The sequence below is a fragment of the Drosophila rhopaloa genome, unplaced genomic scaffold, assembly GCF_018152115.1.
Source record: "Drosophila rhopaloa isolate 14029-0021.01 unplaced genomic scaffold, ASM1815211v1 contig_155, whole genome shotgun sequence".
Lineage (NCBI taxonomy): Eukaryota > Metazoa > Arthropoda > Insecta > Diptera > Drosophilidae > Drosophila > Drosophila rhopaloa.
The window spans coordinates 5,214,041-5,232,002 of NW_025335034.1; the positions used below are offsets into that span (position 1 = coordinate 5,214,041).

Sequence of the window (17,962 nt, forward strand, 5' to 3'; positions counted from 1 at the left end):
AGTTTTTGATAATTTTTTAATACATGTATCTAATATACATTTAAACACATATATCTATATAAATGTTATATATTTATTTAATGGTGTTCTCAATAATTAATCTTCAATTATGTAACTACAATATTATTATATTATAATTTTTTATTTTTTTATAAAGATGTACAAAACTGAAGTTGAAAAAATTCAATGGCATAAGTGCCAAATAAAGATTTAGTTTACATTCCAAGAGTTTAATTATATTTTGAAACTAATAATAATCGTTGTCTCCATCGTTACGTTTTTCAAAGAGCGCCAGAAAAATGCCATCAGTCAGATCGCTATCCGGCAGGCAGTAGAGACAGTTCTTGCCAATGTTGGCATACTCCTTGTCGCCCACATTCTGCCACTTGTTGCGCAACGCCTTCTTGCAACTTAGCAGCTTGTAGGATGGGTTTATCTGTAGGCAGCGCTTGACCACCTGCTCATTTTCCTCCTTCCAGAGCGAACAAGTGCAGTAGGCGATACGCTTAACGTTTGGGAATGCTGTCATAGCGTGCGAAAGGATCTTAATCTGCAATCCCGCCAGCTTAAACAATCGATGGTCGTCCTTCTCATCCTCGCACACTGAAATGCGGTTCTGCATTCCGTTTCCAGAGCAACTTGGGTCCACCAGGATGTACTCTACGTCTGGACAGTCCTCGGCTTCTGCAGAAGAGATATCATTTATAATCGTACTTCCACTACATCCTTGCTTCACCAAACTCACTCATTTGCAACGCATCGCCCAGACTTGGAGTCACAATCTGGCACCCCGCCTCATCGGTGATATTACACAGCGCCCTATACCGTTCCTTAGACTGCTCCACGGCGTAGATGCGTCCCTTGTTCTGCATCACGTTGCAAAGGTGCAACGTCTTCATCCCAGGAGCGGCGCACATGTCCAGCACAGTGGCTCCGGTCGGCGGAGCGAGAAGCTCGGCGGCAAAACAGGTGGCCTTGTTCTGTAGTATCAACTTCTTGCTGCGCACCAAGTCATGGGCGGCCCAGTAGTGTCCCCACTTGGAATGAAAGATGAGCAAGCCCTCAATATGCAGATCGGTCATGAACTCATCTTCCTCCAGTGCTTTTACTGCAACCAAGAAATCCGGGTAGCTTGTGTCCGTCGGCAGCTCCTTGCGCCGCCAATCCTCGCCAGCCAGGTACTCCAGGGCCTCTGCCAGACTGAACAGGTTCGTGTTGATGCGCACATAGCGGGGATTTGGTTCTGTTTGGGTGAATAAAAAGACGAATAAAAGCAGCGTTTAAAAGTGTGTCAAAGTTAAATTTATTTTGGGCAGTAAAGAGTTACTGAACCTTTAAGGATTTTACAGATGGCTTCTTTGCTGTGCCAAAGCTATAAGAAGATTGGGAATTGGGTTGTTTTCAAGATTAGAAAGTTTTAAAATTGTCTTTTTTGGATAACTTCATCCTTAAGTGGTTTACAAGTGGAGCTTGTGGTCTATTGAGTTACTGCTCCTTCTTGGGCTCTAACGCTTCAAAGTCTTCATCCTCATCCTGCTGGACCTGCTCCAAAGGTGGTGGCGGCTTCTCGCGGAAAGCCTTTAGCACATACATGGCCACCACCAGATTTACGACCAAAACCGCTGTGAGAACAGACCAACAGTTGACCGCAAAGACGTCCAGATGGGGAAACGACTCCTGCAGCCAACTGCGCACGCCGTAGAAGCCCAAGAAGGGCAGCGTGAACATGAGGACACTGTAGGCCAGCAGCCAGAGGAAAACCTCAGTACTGGTGTCCTCCTCCTGGGGATAGTGCTCCACCGGATCAATGAGTGCCGGAGGTTCATCGATGACAGCGGCCACCGTCTCCGTCTGCTGTTTCCTGTTCTTCTTGCCCATCTTATCCCGCTAATACTGTTAGTTGATAGGGAAACCTGCCTTTCTTCTGATAACCGGATTCCCCGATGGCCTGCTGCAGTTTCTCCCGGTAACTTCGCACTGTTTGCACAGGTTTGCTATCGCCGTTCAACTGCTTCCTGCCGAAGATCAGTTCGGTGACTAAAACCTTGGCCAAGCAGCCTTCGAGATTGGGGTTATCCTTGAGTAGTCTTGTTTCCGCGATGGCGTTGTCCACGGCGCCCCGGTTTTCGCTATAAAGTTTCAGCACCACATGTAAACTGCGAGTACGCTGCAAGTGCGAGAGGAAAAAATGCTGTATTTGCCCGGTTCTTGGCGTGGAGGTCCTGCCCACTCACTGCGTGCTTCTCCTCGAATATCAGGGTCTTGATGGACGTGTTCCTTTCCAATGCCGCCTTTAGAATCTTGGCGGTAACCTTGTATTGGGTGGGAACTTTTACGGAATGGTTAAATTTACTCATTGTCGTCACGTGTGTGTGTTGTTGTAGAGCTGGGGAAACCTTACCCACATTCGATGGTATCGGCTCATCGATGCTCGGCAGGGTACTATCGATGTTTTCCCATCTCTATAAAGTAAATCAAATGGTGGATGTACGCGCAACCTGCGGAGTAAGTCCTCGCTACTTGTGGAGCAATGTTGTTCGCGCCAGTGTAACCGTGCCTCTCTTTTGGGCATTGCCAACACAATGAAATACTGCTGACAGATAATCTAAGCGCGTGTCCGTTACAATTTGAAAACTAGACTTTCAAGTTAATTTAATCGTTGTCCCAATGGTTTCCCTGCTCCCTGTGATAATAAATATAACAGCTACATTTAATTTATAAGTATTTCATTGCATTAGAATCTTAAGGCAGGGTTTTTAAAACCATTTGATGATTACATTTACATAAATATTTATCATTCGCTGTTATGAACATTTGTTATTATATTTTGAAAGAGAGATATAGATCGACAAAATCCATGAAATGCTTACTGCTTTTGCGTTCATCATAAGATTAATTAACAAATAAACGATTTAAAAGCTAAAGAGATGTTGAGAAAAAACTATATTTTTTTAACAACAATTTATATGATAGTAAAAAAAGCCTATGGGATGACTGGTATAACTCAAAACGTTTTCTCAGTTTGACATCTTCTTTTGGGTGACAATAAAGACAAGCAAATTGGTCTTAAAATGTAATATTCCTGCTGTGCCAATAAATAAGTTCTTCTCGTGTCAGTGATTTATCAACAATTTTGATTTTATAGATTCATAGATTCTTTCAATTTACATTGAAACTAGTCAGTAAACAATAATAGCAATGTAAATGAGTCGGTGAAATCGAAAGGGTCAAAGACACCCGGAAGGATCCAGTGATGGAGATGGATGTGGCTGGATGAATTTGGCCCAATTAAATTCGGTATTCCAAAAAAAAGAGCACGCCTCCCTCCCCGAATACAATCCAGCAAAAAAAATTCAGAGGCGCCGGGAACAAAAACCGGAATCCAGAGAGAGCGAGAGAGCCAGCCACACACATAAAAAACATAAACAAGCCTTTTTTCATTATGTGCGAGAGAGACATAGAGAGCGCTCTCCCATTCTCATCGGACGTTTGTTGAAAAAACGCGCTCTTCGCTGTGATTTTTTTCAGTCAGTTTTTCGACACGAACACGAACAGTTATTCTAGCTCCTCTTATTCTGCTTCTGTTTGTGTTTTTTTGTGTTTGCCGCGACGTAAACAATCGAAGAGCGGAGCTTACGCCCCTGTGCCCCACGCCCCAAACGTGCTTGTTGTAATTGCAATTAATAGCAGTCGGTGTCCGAAAAAATTTCGGGAGTTGACAAAAAAAGGGCAAAAAAAGCACAAGTGCAGAAAAAACAGAAACTTGCGAGCGCGTGTGTGTGCTGGTGTACGTTGGTGTGAGTGTGTATATTTTTGGCGTGCGCGGCCATTTTTTCTTGTTGCCACTCAAGAGTCTCTTCTGTGTGCGAAAGAGAGGCCCGACCGCAAAGAAGAACGTAAAACTACGCAAATCCAAATCCCCACTAAATTCGCTAATTTGCGCAAAATAAATCAATCGCAGGGGGCGCCGAAAACAAACAAACGTACGAAAATAAAGCGCCACAAACAATTGTGAGTGTGTGTTTGTGCGAAAGAGGTGAGCACACCTACACCCATCCACCCACAAATCAGTCGGCGAACACGTGCTCCAAAATATCAACAAAAGTTGGCCCACAAATAAGGGCAACAACTGCATCGGTCAAACACGCCGGTACACAAAAGGTACTTTTAAATTGGTTAGTACTTTACGATGCTCGTGCATGTTTTATTTATTTGCCTTATTGGACAAACACACTTGACGATTGAGTGTGTTTGTTTCTGTTCCCGCGCTGAATGTACAGTGGGAAATGCCGTCATTATTCCAGAACTGAAAGAAAATCACCCTATTAAAAAGCTAAACTTAAAGAAATATTGACTCATACAAGTTTTAAATATATATAAATACAAATGTTATGATATTATAATGAATGAATTTTGGAAACCGATTATATAAATGAAGCTTCAGTGTTCTTGCTGAAGCTGGCAAACCACAAAATGTTCGAAGTGTTTTATTTAATCGATTTTTAAATTAACTAAGCAGAAGAGATTAATTTTACAAATGATAAAACAATTACAAGTAGCCTGCATCACTATTTAAATGCACAATTTTAACATATTTAATTCCCAGGACAGTTTTATTGAGAGTTAACTTGTTGCTGTTAATGTTCTAAAACTCGAACATTAACAGCAACAAATATCCGATTTGTTAAAAATTTAAACTACACAAAATTGCTCCATTTTATTTTTATTTAATGCAAAACTAAAAATCAGTTCATTAGTCATTACAATTTGAATAATGGTCTCCCCACTGTTAACTTGCTGAAATATGTAGGCCTATTTCCGTATTTTTTCTTTGCAGAAATCGTGTTCGTATGTAAAGCAATTTTTTTTGTAGCCAAATGTTACTGTCAACAAATAATTAAGCTTGAACAATTTTTAAATCATTTTTGCAAACGTGCTCCATTATTTGACCATCCGTTTTGTCGCTTGTTTGACTTTTAATGTTCGTTCCCATTCATTCGGTGGCGGTTTTTTTTTGTATGTTTGTGTGTCGTCGTGTCTTTTTTATCTTCCACTTTTTTTTTGTATTCATCAAATATTCGCTGCTTTTTTTGCACACATGTCGCCCCCAACCAAAAAGAGAGAAAGAGAGCGGTCCGAATTGCGGTTATTGCGTTGTTGTTGTTGTTGTTGACCGCCCGCTCGTTTGTTTATGTTGAGCTCTGGCTCGCTCTCCTGCTCTCTTTTGTTTTCAGCTGCTTGCGCTCAATTAATTTTCGTTGATTCGTTTTTTGTGTGTAGTGTAGGTTTTTTGTGTATACCATTTTATTTATATGCTTTTTGGGCTTCTCTTTTCTTTTTTGGTTTTTGGGGTTTTTTTTGGGGCCTGCCCGATTGCGTTTATTTATTCCCCATTTGCATTTATCATGTTGATTGGCCGATTTTCCGTGTTTCTAGATCTGTAGTTACACGATTCCGGCTTCTGTTTTGTTGGTCGCCACTTTCGCTTATTTTTTGTTGCAATTGTTTGAGCGGCAAACAATTGTTTGTTTGTCACCCCGTGTCGCTCTAAATGTGCGCAACAAGCGAATGGCGCGTCCTTTTTGCATTACATTACCCGCCCCCTCCCCTTAACATGTCCACGGAATTCCTGCTTCCATGCTGTTCAATTGTCCAACGTCAGCATTAACAACAACAAAAAAAAACCGGTTATTTTGACCAAGCTGAAAAAAAACAAAATCCAAAAAATTTAATTTACCTCTGACGTCAACACCCACCCGACCAAAAGGTCGTAATCAAATTCGCGCGCAAACTTTTACACAAATGTCCAAATATTTATTTTTTGAATTAAAGAAAACTGTTTTATTCGTACGCTACTTACTTTCCCTCCGAAATCGATCTATCTATATTAGTACTAGAATTATTCTTCATATATTTTTCTGCGTTATCAAAAAAAACATAATATTCTAAAGATTTTTTATGTTTATTTTAAAGAAATACGAAGAAACTATAGAATAAATTGTTATAAAACGATTATATTCTTATTTCTTAAAAGTTTTAAAGCATCTTAGTTTTCAAAAAAAAAAGTTCTAAAAAATAAATTCTGCCTAATGCTTACAAAATATAATTTTTCTTTATTTATTTTTTAAACATACCTTAAACGTCAATATGTTCCACACATCAAAGTTGACTATTAAAAATGTATACAACTGATAATCCTTAAACCCAATTTCATGAAAGGGAACGCTTGTCAATTTTATTTTTTTTGCTTGTGGAGGGGATTAGATTAGCGTTAATTGTATTTTGAAGATCAAATTTCATAAAAGCTTGTGTGCTTTAAATGGATGTATGTAGAATATGCACTTTAATGCAGGAGATAATGCACAAATTAAAATTTGAAATAAAAATTTAAAATTTTTTATTTTTATCAAAATGTTTAGTCATAATGCTTCTAATAAAACTGAGTAACGTTTTTTAATTCGTTTTGGCTTTATCTCAACTAATCCTTTTGCTTTCTGTTCCTCGTTGAAACAACGGCAAACAATTTTGAAAAATAAATTGATAAAATTAAAGAAAAATTTAACAAATGATTTATCAGAATGAGTATATCAACTCGGTGCCTGTTACGAAATTATGAAACTATATTTGCAAATAGTTTGCAATGACAATCAAAAATTTAATGGAATTTTATCAAATTTCTCGAAAATCTTAAATGGACTGAAATACTGGCTTTCAATTAACACAGTGTACTCTTGTTTTAAAATTGTATTTCACTTTAAGAAGTGTTAAAGTTAAAAGATCAAGTGATCTTTGGGCCAATCATATCACCACCATATTAAAGTTTACACCCCTGGAACATCATTGGTCCATCGGAAACTGAGCTGCACCTCCCCGAAAAGTGCGGTAGATGTAGTTGCATTTAGTTCTCGAGGTTGTTGACACGTTTCGTTGGCGCCCCTGACTTTTTTGCCAGTCCATCACCACCCATCACCCCCTTCCAGAGTAACCCCCATTTCGGTTCTTTAGGCCGAAAGCGATTCCATTTCGCTTTCCATCTTGTTGTCACCAACAATTTCTGGCCGCAAGCGCCTTTTTTGTTTATCTTGTGATTTTTTCCGTTGACTAACTCTTTTTTGCTCGGCATTGTTATTAATTCTTTTCCGTTTTTGCGCTACACTGGCAGCTTTTTTACTGGGTTGCAGTTACGGTATCTTCGGCTCTTTTGGACTTTTGTTCCAATGCACAGCACGTTTAATTCACAAACAATTAATTAATTCATGCACATTTATGTTAATGTGCAGAAATTAATGTATCCAATGCGGGGAGTAGAGAGGCAAAGCGGAATCGAAAAGTAGTTTAAGCACTTGTGCCGACTAGGCACAATTTTGTGGATTCAAGAATTACAATATTTCTGTACTTTCAGCACAAAAACGCGCCGAGTTGTGTAAGTCCGCCAGTGGAGTGTCGACTTCCCGACGACGAAGACCATCGCTTCATTCCCAATCGCACCGGATAGTCTCAGCTCGCTGACCACACCCCCAAGCTGGACGCTCGCACCATTGCCTACCGCCCGCTGACCCTTGGCGGCCATCAGACGCCGCTTATGGCCGAACTGCCGACGGCGCCGAACGGCGTCCCCAGCGGCGATTATCTGCATCGCTCCATCGATCAGCTGCGTTCACTGGGCCACCTGACCACGGCCCAATTGGTACACGACTACAAGCCTTTCAACATCAGCGAATTCCGCCAGAATGTCGCGGAACGGCTGGACTACTCGCTAAAGAACGGCCTGGTGCAGCACCAGCAGCAAATGGTCATGGAGCAGCAGCCACATCCCGATCCCCAGCAGCAGCAGCAGCATCTTCACCACCCGCAGCAGCAGCAGCACCAGCACCCGCCGCAGCTGAAGGTCAGCTACAGTGCGCCCAACTCGCCGCCCACGCCCCACGAGCAGCAGGAACAGAAGGTAAGCCCAAATCATAGGGTTTGATTATTGTATTTCCTTCGTGTTCAGCGGAATATAAAATAATGGGAGAATCTCACGAAGAATTTAAGAATTACATTTTTTTAAAATAATTAATCAAATTTAAATCAGTAATAGTAATACAAAATATTTATTTGCTTTAAAGTATAATTGATTTCGTCCTATCGTACCTAATACATATTTCTATAATTTTATGGACATTTTTGGCTGAAAAATGTATATTAGTAACATCCTAAAAAAAAAATGTAATAAAGCAGATATGAATACCGATTATTAAATATTTTTCTATTCAAATAAAATGTGTTGAATCAATTCGATCAGAAGATTAGCAAACAACTTTTTTTTTTGCAGTAGTAATACGCTTAAACGAATCTAACCCCTTACCTATTTCTTTGCAGTATGATCCGAGTCGATCGCCGCCGCGTCAGCAGATGAGCAGCGCAAGTGGGAGCGGCAGCAACGGATCCTCGCCGGAGGAGGAGGGTCGCCGGGGCGATGGCGACCAGGCGAAGCCATACAAGTGCGCCTCGTGTAGCAAGTCCTTCGCCAACTCATCGTACCTGTCGCAACACACTCGGATCCACCTCGGGATAAAACCGTACCGCTGCGAGATCTGCCAGCGCAAGTTCACCCAGCTGTCCCATCTGCAACAGCACATCCGTACGCACACGGGGGACAAACCGTACAAGTGCCGGCACGCCGGGTGCCCAAAGGCCTTCTCGCAGCTCTCAAACCTGCAGTCGCATTCGCGTTGCCATCAAACCGACAAGCCGTTCAAGTGCAACTCCTGCTACAAGTGCTTTGGGGACGAGATGACCCTGCTGGAGCACATTCCCAAGCACAAGGACTCCAAGCACCTAAAGACGCACATATGCAGTTTGTGTGGCAAGTCGTACACGCAGGAGACCTACCTGCAAAAACATCTGCAGAAGCACGCCGAGAAGGCGGAGAAGCAGCAACACCGGCACACGGCCCAGGTGGCTGCCCACCAGCAACACGTGCCGGCGAGCGGGATCGGCCTGAATCTGCAGCGCCAGGCCATGAACGATGTGAATGCCGCCTACTGGGCCAAGATGGGGGCGGACAGTGCGGCGGCCTCGCTGGCGGAGGCCATTCAGCAGCAGTTGCCGCAGACCGGGGGTCAGCCGTACGGCAACTTTGCCTCCCTACAGCAACAACATCAGCAACAGCAACAAGAGCTTCTACAGCAGCATCATCAGCGATTGGCGGACACACCGGGACACTCGCACAGTCCACATGAGGAGACCGCTGGCGAGGATCTTGTCCTGCGCCAGTCCACTCCTCAACATCACCTCCAACAGCAAGCGCAGCACCAACAACAGCCGCAGCACCAGCCATCGCCTGGACCCGGATCCTCCGCCTTTACTCCACTGACAGCCACAGTGGCTCCACCAGTTCCGCCACATCTCCAACAGCATCGCGGACCGCCGGCGGCCACCGCTGCCTATCTGTATCAGCAGAACGCGGCGGCTGCAGCGGCTGCTTTTCCCACGCAGCTCATCTCGCTGCACCAGATACGAAACTACGCCCACCAGCCAGGAGCGGCGGGCATCATCGCTGGCGATCACCTCACACTGGGCCTGAGTGCTGTGAGTGCCGCCAAGGAAAAGGCGCAATAGTACAGGCCAGGTCGGGGCCAAAAGAGGCAGCAACGATGACATTAGCTTAAGGTCTCCGTTTAAACTGGCTTGGATTCTCGGAAGAGGCTTAGTAAATCATAAAAACATTAATTCGAAATGTTTCTAAGTTGTATCTGCGAATCCATACCACTTGAAACAATAGAAGTAAAATTAAGTTAGCTAGGACCAAGTTGGCAGTGGCGTAGGAGCTGGGATTGTAACTGGTTTCCCAGTAAAATCCTTCCAAACAAGAGTTAAACCTAAATCACCTAAGAATTGTATAAGATCCAGCCAAAATCAACTCCATCACTGCCTATACCAACAAGGAAACCAACTACAGTCCTTTCATTTCACTCGCTCCTTTCAACCTCAACTTGAAGAATAATTTATCTAGGTCAACTCAGGATTTTCTATACGATATTAATGCCCCTCGTTTAAATATCTATAAGCAATATTATTTTTAAAACTCTGAACTAATTGAATTAGTCGATTTTGAATAGCTCACAGTTTTAATATCTGCTAGGAGCCGTACAAAGTACGGCGATAGACCTATAATATATTTTATAGTGTACATAGATGTATGTAATTATGTGCTGTACATTTAGACGTATCAACCTAGCTCTAATACCCTAGATACTTTATAATTTATCAACTAACTAATAGAGTAAGGATATTTTCTACTTGTTAGGCAAGCCCAAATTAGAAAGCGATTTGAAAATGTAAAATTCAACCAATAAAGTTTGAAATTATTTATAAACTAACTATTTCGTTGTTTTAAACCTTCCACAATATTTGCATTTTTATTAGCGAATTGAAGCGAATCGAATATACGCAACGATCCAGAAAGACGCAGCATAATCCGCTTAACAGCCTCAAGAAGAACTTCTTTGTGCCCGAGGCGACATAAGAGATTTATGTTCACCCCATATAATCTGAGTATCCACAGGGAAATGTAGGGCTACGATCGTATCGAAGTTTATCTTTAATTTCTCTCACTCGCAGCTGCCGTTTGGCCTAAGACGTGACAGTGGCGTAGTTCGAGGATTGATTGAGGGGGTAAACCTCACTAAAAAGTGGTCGTCAGATGCTTCCCTCAATTCGAAATGGATGGCTACTCTCTGATGGCGAATAATGATTGATGATTGAGTCTTGAAATTTTCGGTTGATCGACACGGAGATTAATTGGAATGATTCATTTAAGTTGATTCGCATTGAGTTCTTTTCAACATGCTTTGCATATACGGGTATTTTATACCTGGTATAAAACTAGTTCATCCATCGCCGCTTAAATTCGAGTCTTCTTCAGTCGTCACGATTTGTAACTTCAAATCGGCAAAGTACTTAAGAAAGAGTAAGGTAAATCTTCTTGGATACCTTAAATATAGAAGGTGATGATCTTATGGAGATCTAAAAACCTTTGACGGATTAGTAAACCGATATTTCAGTATTGCAGACAAAGGAACTTCAAAGTTTCATTCAGTCTATGAAAACATCTGAAGAGTATACATATATAAAAGTAACAAACAAAAACGAATTTCATAGCTAATTAATAAAACAATAAATTTTAAAATCCCACACAAAACCAGTTTAAGTTGTTAACAGGTGCTTTTTTTCATTATTATATTTTCTCTCTTTATTTATTTATGTTTATTTTTTCGCCTCCGTCTTTGTTGAGCGCAGCGTTTGAATGGAATTATAAATAGCAGCAAATTGTGTTAAATACACAAAAAAGTTAAATGGTTTTTATGATCTTTTTATGCCGCAAATAAAAACGAAATAAAATCTCCTAAATAGCTCATAAAAATTGGCCAGACAAAGGGGATTGTTAGTAGTAAATAGACACCCACAAATAGGGAGACAACAATGGAGTTGATAGAGATATAAACCCCCTAAAAGGATTTTGGGCAATTGTCTTTTTGTCAACAAAGATCGGTGTCTTCGAAAAGGATTGTGCGAATATTCGGCACGATCCTTTGGCGAAAAAGGAAAAGGAGGCCCTTGAGGGAAGTACAAGGATCGTTGACAATAAACCAACAAATCATCAAAGCAGAATTGGCAAACACACCGCAGAGGACAAAGACCCGGGATAAAGGGATTGCCGATCGATAATCGATCATTTGGCAGTTGTGCAAAATGCAAAACAAAGGCCACAATGCAAAAACAAGAGAGAACGCTATAGTCGGGTGCCCCGACTATCAGATACCCGTTACTCAGGTAAAGGGAGTGCGAGGGAGATGGAGATAGAAACTTTGATCACGCATAACTTTTTAACGAATGGTCCGATTTGAAAAATTTCTTCTACATTTCGATAGGTATTGATAAACTCAATAAAACTGCATTTTTACTTTTCCGAAATATTTAAATTTTTAAAATATAAGCGATTGTGGGCGTCAGAGGGGGCGTGGCACCATTTTGAAACAAACTTGCGCTGCGTAGGAACTGCTCAAATCTACATGCAAAATGCCAATCTTCTAGCTTTTATAGTTTCCGAGATCTCAGCGTTCATACGGACAGACAGACAGACAGACGGACAGACAGACGGACAGACGGACAGACGGACAGACGGACATGGCTATATCGACTCGGCTAGTGACCCTGATCAAGAATATATATACTTTATAGGGTCGGAAACGCTTCCTTCTAGCTGTTACATACTTTTGCACGAATACAATATACCCTTTTACTCTACGAGTAACGGGTATAATGAGCCGAAAGGGGAAACTTTTTAGCACATCGAACCCTTCGCTTTGAGGGCCCTACAAGCCAATGTTTGCCAATAATTTAATTGATAAATGATTTGATTTCTGCCAGCGATCGTCATCGATCATAGAAGCATTCAGACATTGAAGTTTCACAATTCGAGCCCTGTCTTCTCGCGATTAGCATATCAATGCGCATTATTATAGATGCACTAATGATCATGGGATTGTTTGGTGGTTATTGTCCCGCTACCCGATCTTTGGGGTGGCTGGTCTCCTCCTTTTCTTTGGGCCTGTCTTGTCTCTGGGTGCTGAAATCATCACGATTCCGTCCGTTGTGCGTCTCATCAGGCTTTGTTATGCTAACTATGAGAAAAAATGCGGCCTAGGATCTACTCTGCCCTGGCAGGGTCCTTGGGCCTGGGACTGTCACTTTTACTTGCAGCTTGATCGATATGATAATTAGAATGCAGTGCCCAAGGCCATCAAGGACTCTTCCTTGAGAGTGGCATCTGTCGGATGTATACGTGAGTTCGTCTGTCAGGTCATTGAAAAAAATAAGAATACTTGGCAGGATCAGGGTCACGGTTTTTTCCGTCTTTGTATCATATCTCTTCATTCATTAATTATATATTTTAATATAGAATAGCTTTAGCGACCATACTTTCATAAGCCGTAATGAATTATAAATACCTTTAAAACTATTCAGTGATTAATATAAAAATTATAAAAAAATATATTTATTTATTTGTCATAGACGTGTTTGGTATCTTAACATTTTTACTAATTTTGTTGCCTCTCAAAAGCTGTTGAAGTATTTGATCGCTCTGCAGAACTTCGCACCATTCAACTTTTTCTAATAAATTAAATGAGATTTCTGTACGATCTTAATTTAATAAAACCAGCTAAAAAATTAAATATTTAATGTATTAATTCTAAAAACTCAAAACGTTTTTTTTTTATTTGCCATAATACATAGCTTCCATTTTCGTTTTTAGTAAAATTCATTTTTCAGTTTTGGGGAAGGGGCATTATGCAAACGATTTTCATTTGAATATTGTCTATGCGTTTTTCAATGCCAAGAGATCATTTCGGTGCTGCAGAAAGGCGTCATCAAAGGCATCAATAGATTTATGGTTTCTAAACTCCAGACCCGAAATCAAAACACACACGCACGCATTTGGGGAGGGGGAGATAGGATCCGACCATCAGGGGTTGCACACAAAACATCCGGATCTCCGAAAGAAAAAACCTTTCACCCCAGATAAGGGACTCTTCTTAGCATAAGAAAGGACTCGCACAGGGATCCTTTCTCTCTCGTAACCCGTTCGCGAATGGCATTTAGTCGGTTCGGCATTCAGCAATTCTTTTGGATAAACTATTTATGAAATTATTAGACAATGCACACAATATGCGGATACACTCCACCGATTAGCCCGGGGCTCGAACAGATCGAAGGAGAATGGAAGGTGTGTATGTTTTTCCCATAACTTCTTGTTCCTGTGGCATTTGCATCTCAGCCTTTTCTTTTTCTGCTCCTCGCCAAATTTCGCTTTGTGAACCGCGGTATTGTTCGATTCTAATAAGGTGCGATATTGTGAAATTTGATGCGATTTTCGTTAGCTATTCTTATATCCATATTTGCACCCTTTGGCTAAATGGATTCGCACACTGGATGTAGAGGGCACACTCTGCGCTATTGTTGAGGTTTCTAGAATCTTATTTGGCTTGATTTCTCTTTATCATTTCGATTGTTATGAAATTGATACTTCAGTGAATATTGGCATATTGCAAAAAAAAGGTTTGAGGCATTTTATTTAAACGTTTCTATTGCGGATTTTTTGTAATAATGAGGATTCAGCTGCTTAAGTGTCTAACATATATTTTCATTTATTTATTCAATGCAGAATAACAGAAATCCGACCTCTGTTGATACTTTATATGTTATTTCCTTTGCATTACTCTCAAAAAACTAGTTTGAAAACTCTCCAAAAACTAGGAAATCAAATTATTATGTGAGACTAACAGATGTTGGATGAAGGATGAACATTTTCACGGATTGTGATTCCTTGATTGCCTTGGTAATAAATTAGAATAACTAAAGGTGTGGGAAATGTCTTTCTTTAAGTAGTGAAAGCAATGTGAGTCAGAAAAATTGTTTAAGCGTAGGAACGCCTGATTTCATTTTAGTTTTAAGAGTTTTAGGCACGTCAGTTTAGTGTTATTATAACGTCACACTCTTACTACAACCGACAAACATATTTGTATACCCTTGCAGAGGGTATTATAATTTTGGTCAAAAGTGTGCAACGCAGTGAAGGAGACATCTCCGACCCTATAAAGTATATATATTCTTGATCAGGATCACCTCCTGAGTTGATATAGCCATGTCCGTCTGTCCGTCTGTCTGTTTCTACGCAAACTAGTCTCTCAGTTTTAAAGATATCGAACTGAAACTTTGCACACACTCTTCGTTCCTTTGCACGCAGTATATATGTCGGAACGGGATCGGCCGACTATATCCTATAGCTGCCATATAACTGATTGATCGGAAATGCCATAACTTTGGTGTTTGTAAAGTTAGGAAGCTGGGATTTCCTATGGGTTTTATTTTTGGCCAATCAATCCGACCTATCAAATTTTAATAAGGATCGGCCGACTATATCCTATAGCTGCCATTTAACTGAACGATTGGAAATGCAATAACTTTGGTGTTTTTAAAGTTAGGAAGTTGGGATTTTTTATGAGTATTAAGAATGCATCATATGAATAATTTTGGAGAATATAATGTACATAATATTCTGCAAGGGTATATCAACTTCGGCTCCGCCCGAAGTTAGCTTTTCTTTCTTGTTTATACATATTTTTTATAACTCAATTCAAAAGTGTGGTTTCCAGGACTATTTTTTTTAGAATGGACTTATTAAACACTTAACAATGTTTACAATTACTCAACCAAACCCCAGATTTTTTTTCCTTCAATCGGTTACAATTTACAACTTCAATCCTTGACAGCCAACACGTGTTTAAAATGGTAAAAAAAATTGTATTCAAAAGACAAAAAATGAAAATTAACTGCGTAATTGAAAGTCGTGATATTGGAAACTGGATTTTACCCTGAAATGGCGCAATAACAAAAATTTAATTAACATTTTCGCACCGCTTTTTGTCAAAGGAAAAAAAACAGCTTGAAAAAAGTACCAAAAAAAGGATAAAAAACTACAGTAACAAGACTTCAGTTGACGATCCTTTTTATCCAAATGAAGAAAAAAACTTGTCACACAGGGTTTCAATATTTAAAATGGGAAAGAAAAAAACGCGGCAAAAAGCTGAACTGGGTCCAATTATAAACGACTTTTTTCGGTAGTCAAGCATAAAAAATTAGGGAATCAGAAAAAAATGGGTTAAAAAACTGCTGAGCCCAACAATAAGGGCTGGAAGGATGAGTATGCATCCTGATGATTTTTTTCTTCCCGGCGTTTTGGGTGCGGGCACAAAAAATCACCCAAAAAAGTATGCAACGGGCGGCATTTGGTTACCTAATTTGAATATATGGCGCTGGAAATTTTCTCACGATTTTTTTGTTCTCCCTGCCAGGCTACCCACAAGGCTCAAGACAAACTGGGCTCAGGGTGACGATCAAGGATAAAGGACTCGCACAAAGACGCAGACGGCAGAAGACAAGGAGTAAAAAAAATCCGGATTTTTTTGCCTCATTTCCATGCGGAAGCGTTTCCTTGCCGAACCACCAAGGGTTAGAGGACAAAAGGACGAAAGGATGCCTTAATTTATGCACAACACGTCCGCGGATCGGACGCCAGCAGTTGTCCTCAAAGGGTTGAATCTCTGATCCTGGCCCGGGACATCGCCCCGCATTTGCATACGTGATCAAGGAAAAGGGTGTGTCGCAGGACAGGGTCAAACATCATTTTTCATTTATCCTCCGTAAAAAAACGAGCTAGAAACTAAAAAAAACGATGTTCTTTCAAATAGAAAAATACGCAAATTATTTAAATTTCATTTTTTTCGTGCACTTTTATTAATACCTGGACCCTGGTGTCCTACGTGTCTTAAATCGTCAGCATCCTTAAGAACCTGGGTCACTTTTCTATGCAAATGGAGGGCTTAGGGATAGGAAACCACCCTAAGATCCGGACATCCATCGTAGCACATCTTTTTGATCTGGCTGCTTTTCTTTCGCATCTGTGGTCCTCCGGTTATTTGTTTATCTATTTTGCATACTCCGGCTTTGTATCCGCCCATTCGTACCGCCTTGGGCAAAATTCTAAATCAATATTTGCTCATTAGTCACATTCAATAATTTTAATTATTATAATTTGCATCCGCTTTCAATGGCGAATAGAATACTGATCAAGCAGCTGTATAAACTTCAAAGGGTTCAGGAAAATAATGATCTAAATAAATAAATATGATTTTTTAAAGATGATTTACAAATACTATTAGAAATCTTATAAATTCGTACTTCAGTCACAAATATTTGCCTTCATTTCAATAATATATATTTTTTAATCATTTAATTCGGCAACTTTGTTACCTTTTGCGCAATAATTAAATAACAGTCTGATGCAAGATAAAAATGTTTTCAAAATCAGTTTAAGATTCAATGCGGTTGCCTTATACATCAACTTTAAACGAAATTAGCTAATCCGCCAAATATTCCAAGCTCATCGCAGAAAATTAATCAAATTATACCCTATCAGGAGATAAGCAAAATAATATCCATCAAATTCTTTGAGATGTATACAAAGCGAAAATTATGCAAAATTTATTCAGACGTTGAAACAAAAATTTTGCAAAACCCAAGCTACTTTTTTTATTGGTTAAAAATGAGCTTTGTCTTGCGTGAAATTAATTAAGTTACTTAATTACAGGTACAAGACGGTCAAAGATCGACTCCCCCTTCACCTTTCCCATTTCCTCTTCATCTGCAAACAGGTTGACTTGTGCCAAAATTCACTTTTCGAAAGCTTCAGCTGTGTCCATTAGTGGGAGTTGTGTATGGAGATCACATTCGGTATCCGCCAGTGTTCATACCTTAGAAAATGTAACTATAGTTTAAATAATTTAAATTCTACAATCCCAAAGATTCAACGTCATAGGGTATCAAACAATCCATAATAGCACACTTTTTGGCAAGATAAATTTGCGTTAGAAGAGACATAATGATTGATCGTGTGCCAATTGTAGAAGGACAAAAAGCCGAAACGGTCGAAACGTTTTTTGGGGAGACCATTAAGAAATGTTATTTATTTTTGCTGCCTTTGTTCACTGCCAAATAAATTTAATTTTTATTTACGTTCTTTACTTGTTGTTGCTGTGGGTACGCAATTTAAGTGAAGATTCGGTTTCTAGTCAAACCGGTTCGCAGAGGATAGCTTTTTTTCTTTGGAATTTGTAATTATTTTTACTGATAAATTCTAGTTATGATTTGGGCAGCGGGGTAAAACGATAAGAAATATTTTAATTTAATGTTTTTTCAGGAATACTAAATATTTAAAACCATAAAATTTTTGCCACGATTAAAAAACCTTGTAGTTCTTATTTGTATGCTCTTTTCATTATTTATGAAATTTATATTTATTAATATGAATTAAATCCAATAGCAGCTTTTTCTTTTAATTTGATAAGTTTAAAGGAAA

The 17,962-nt window shown here is 39.9% G+C and overlaps 3 protein-coding genes across 4 annotated transcripts; 1 reads left to right on the top strand and 2 right to left on the bottom strand.

Annotated features, from left to right (window-relative positions):
• Positions 1–55: 55 nt before the first annotated feature.
• Positions 56–2,405, bottom strand: LOC108041406 (28S rRNA (cytosine-C(5))-methyltransferase). Its single transcript, XM_017119329.2, has 4 exons — positions 2,235–2,405; positions 1,918–2,167; positions 746–1,243; positions 56–684 (listed from the first exon to the last, which is right to left on the bottom strand). Exons 1-4 carry the CDS (start codon positions 2,355–2,357, stop codon positions 248–250), a joined length of 1,308 nt encoding a protein of 435 aa, XP_016974818.1. The 5' UTR covers positions 2,358–2,405; the 3' UTR covers positions 56–247.
• LOC108041409 lies at positions 1,280–1,999 on the bottom strand. Its single transcript, XM_017119333.2, has one exon. It carries the CDS (start codon positions 1,876–1,878, stop codon positions 1,486–1,488), a length of 393 nt encoding a protein of 130 aa, XP_016974822.1. The 5' UTR covers positions 1,879–1,999; the 3' UTR covers positions 1,280–1,485.
• A 1,141-nt stretch (positions 2,406–3,546) lies between the features above and the next one.
• Positions 3,547–10,364, top strand: LOC108041418 (zinc finger protein squeeze). 2 transcript variants are annotated; one of them, XM_017119344.2, is made up of 3 exons: positions 3,547–4,175; positions 7,403–7,945; positions 8,362–10,364. In XM_017119344.2, the coding sequence occupies exons 2-3, from the start codon at positions 7,583–7,585 to the stop codon at positions 9,601–9,603; spliced, it is 1,605 nt and encodes a 534-aa protein (XP_016974833.1). In that variant the 5' UTR covers positions 3,547–4,175; positions 7,403–7,582; the 3' UTR covers positions 9,604–10,364. The 2 variants fall into 2 exon arrangements, with proteins under 2 accessions (XP_016974833.1, XP_016974834.1); XM_017119345.2 differs by having other exon boundaries at positions 3,547–4,161.
• Positions 10,365–17,962: the final 7,598 nt, after the last annotated feature.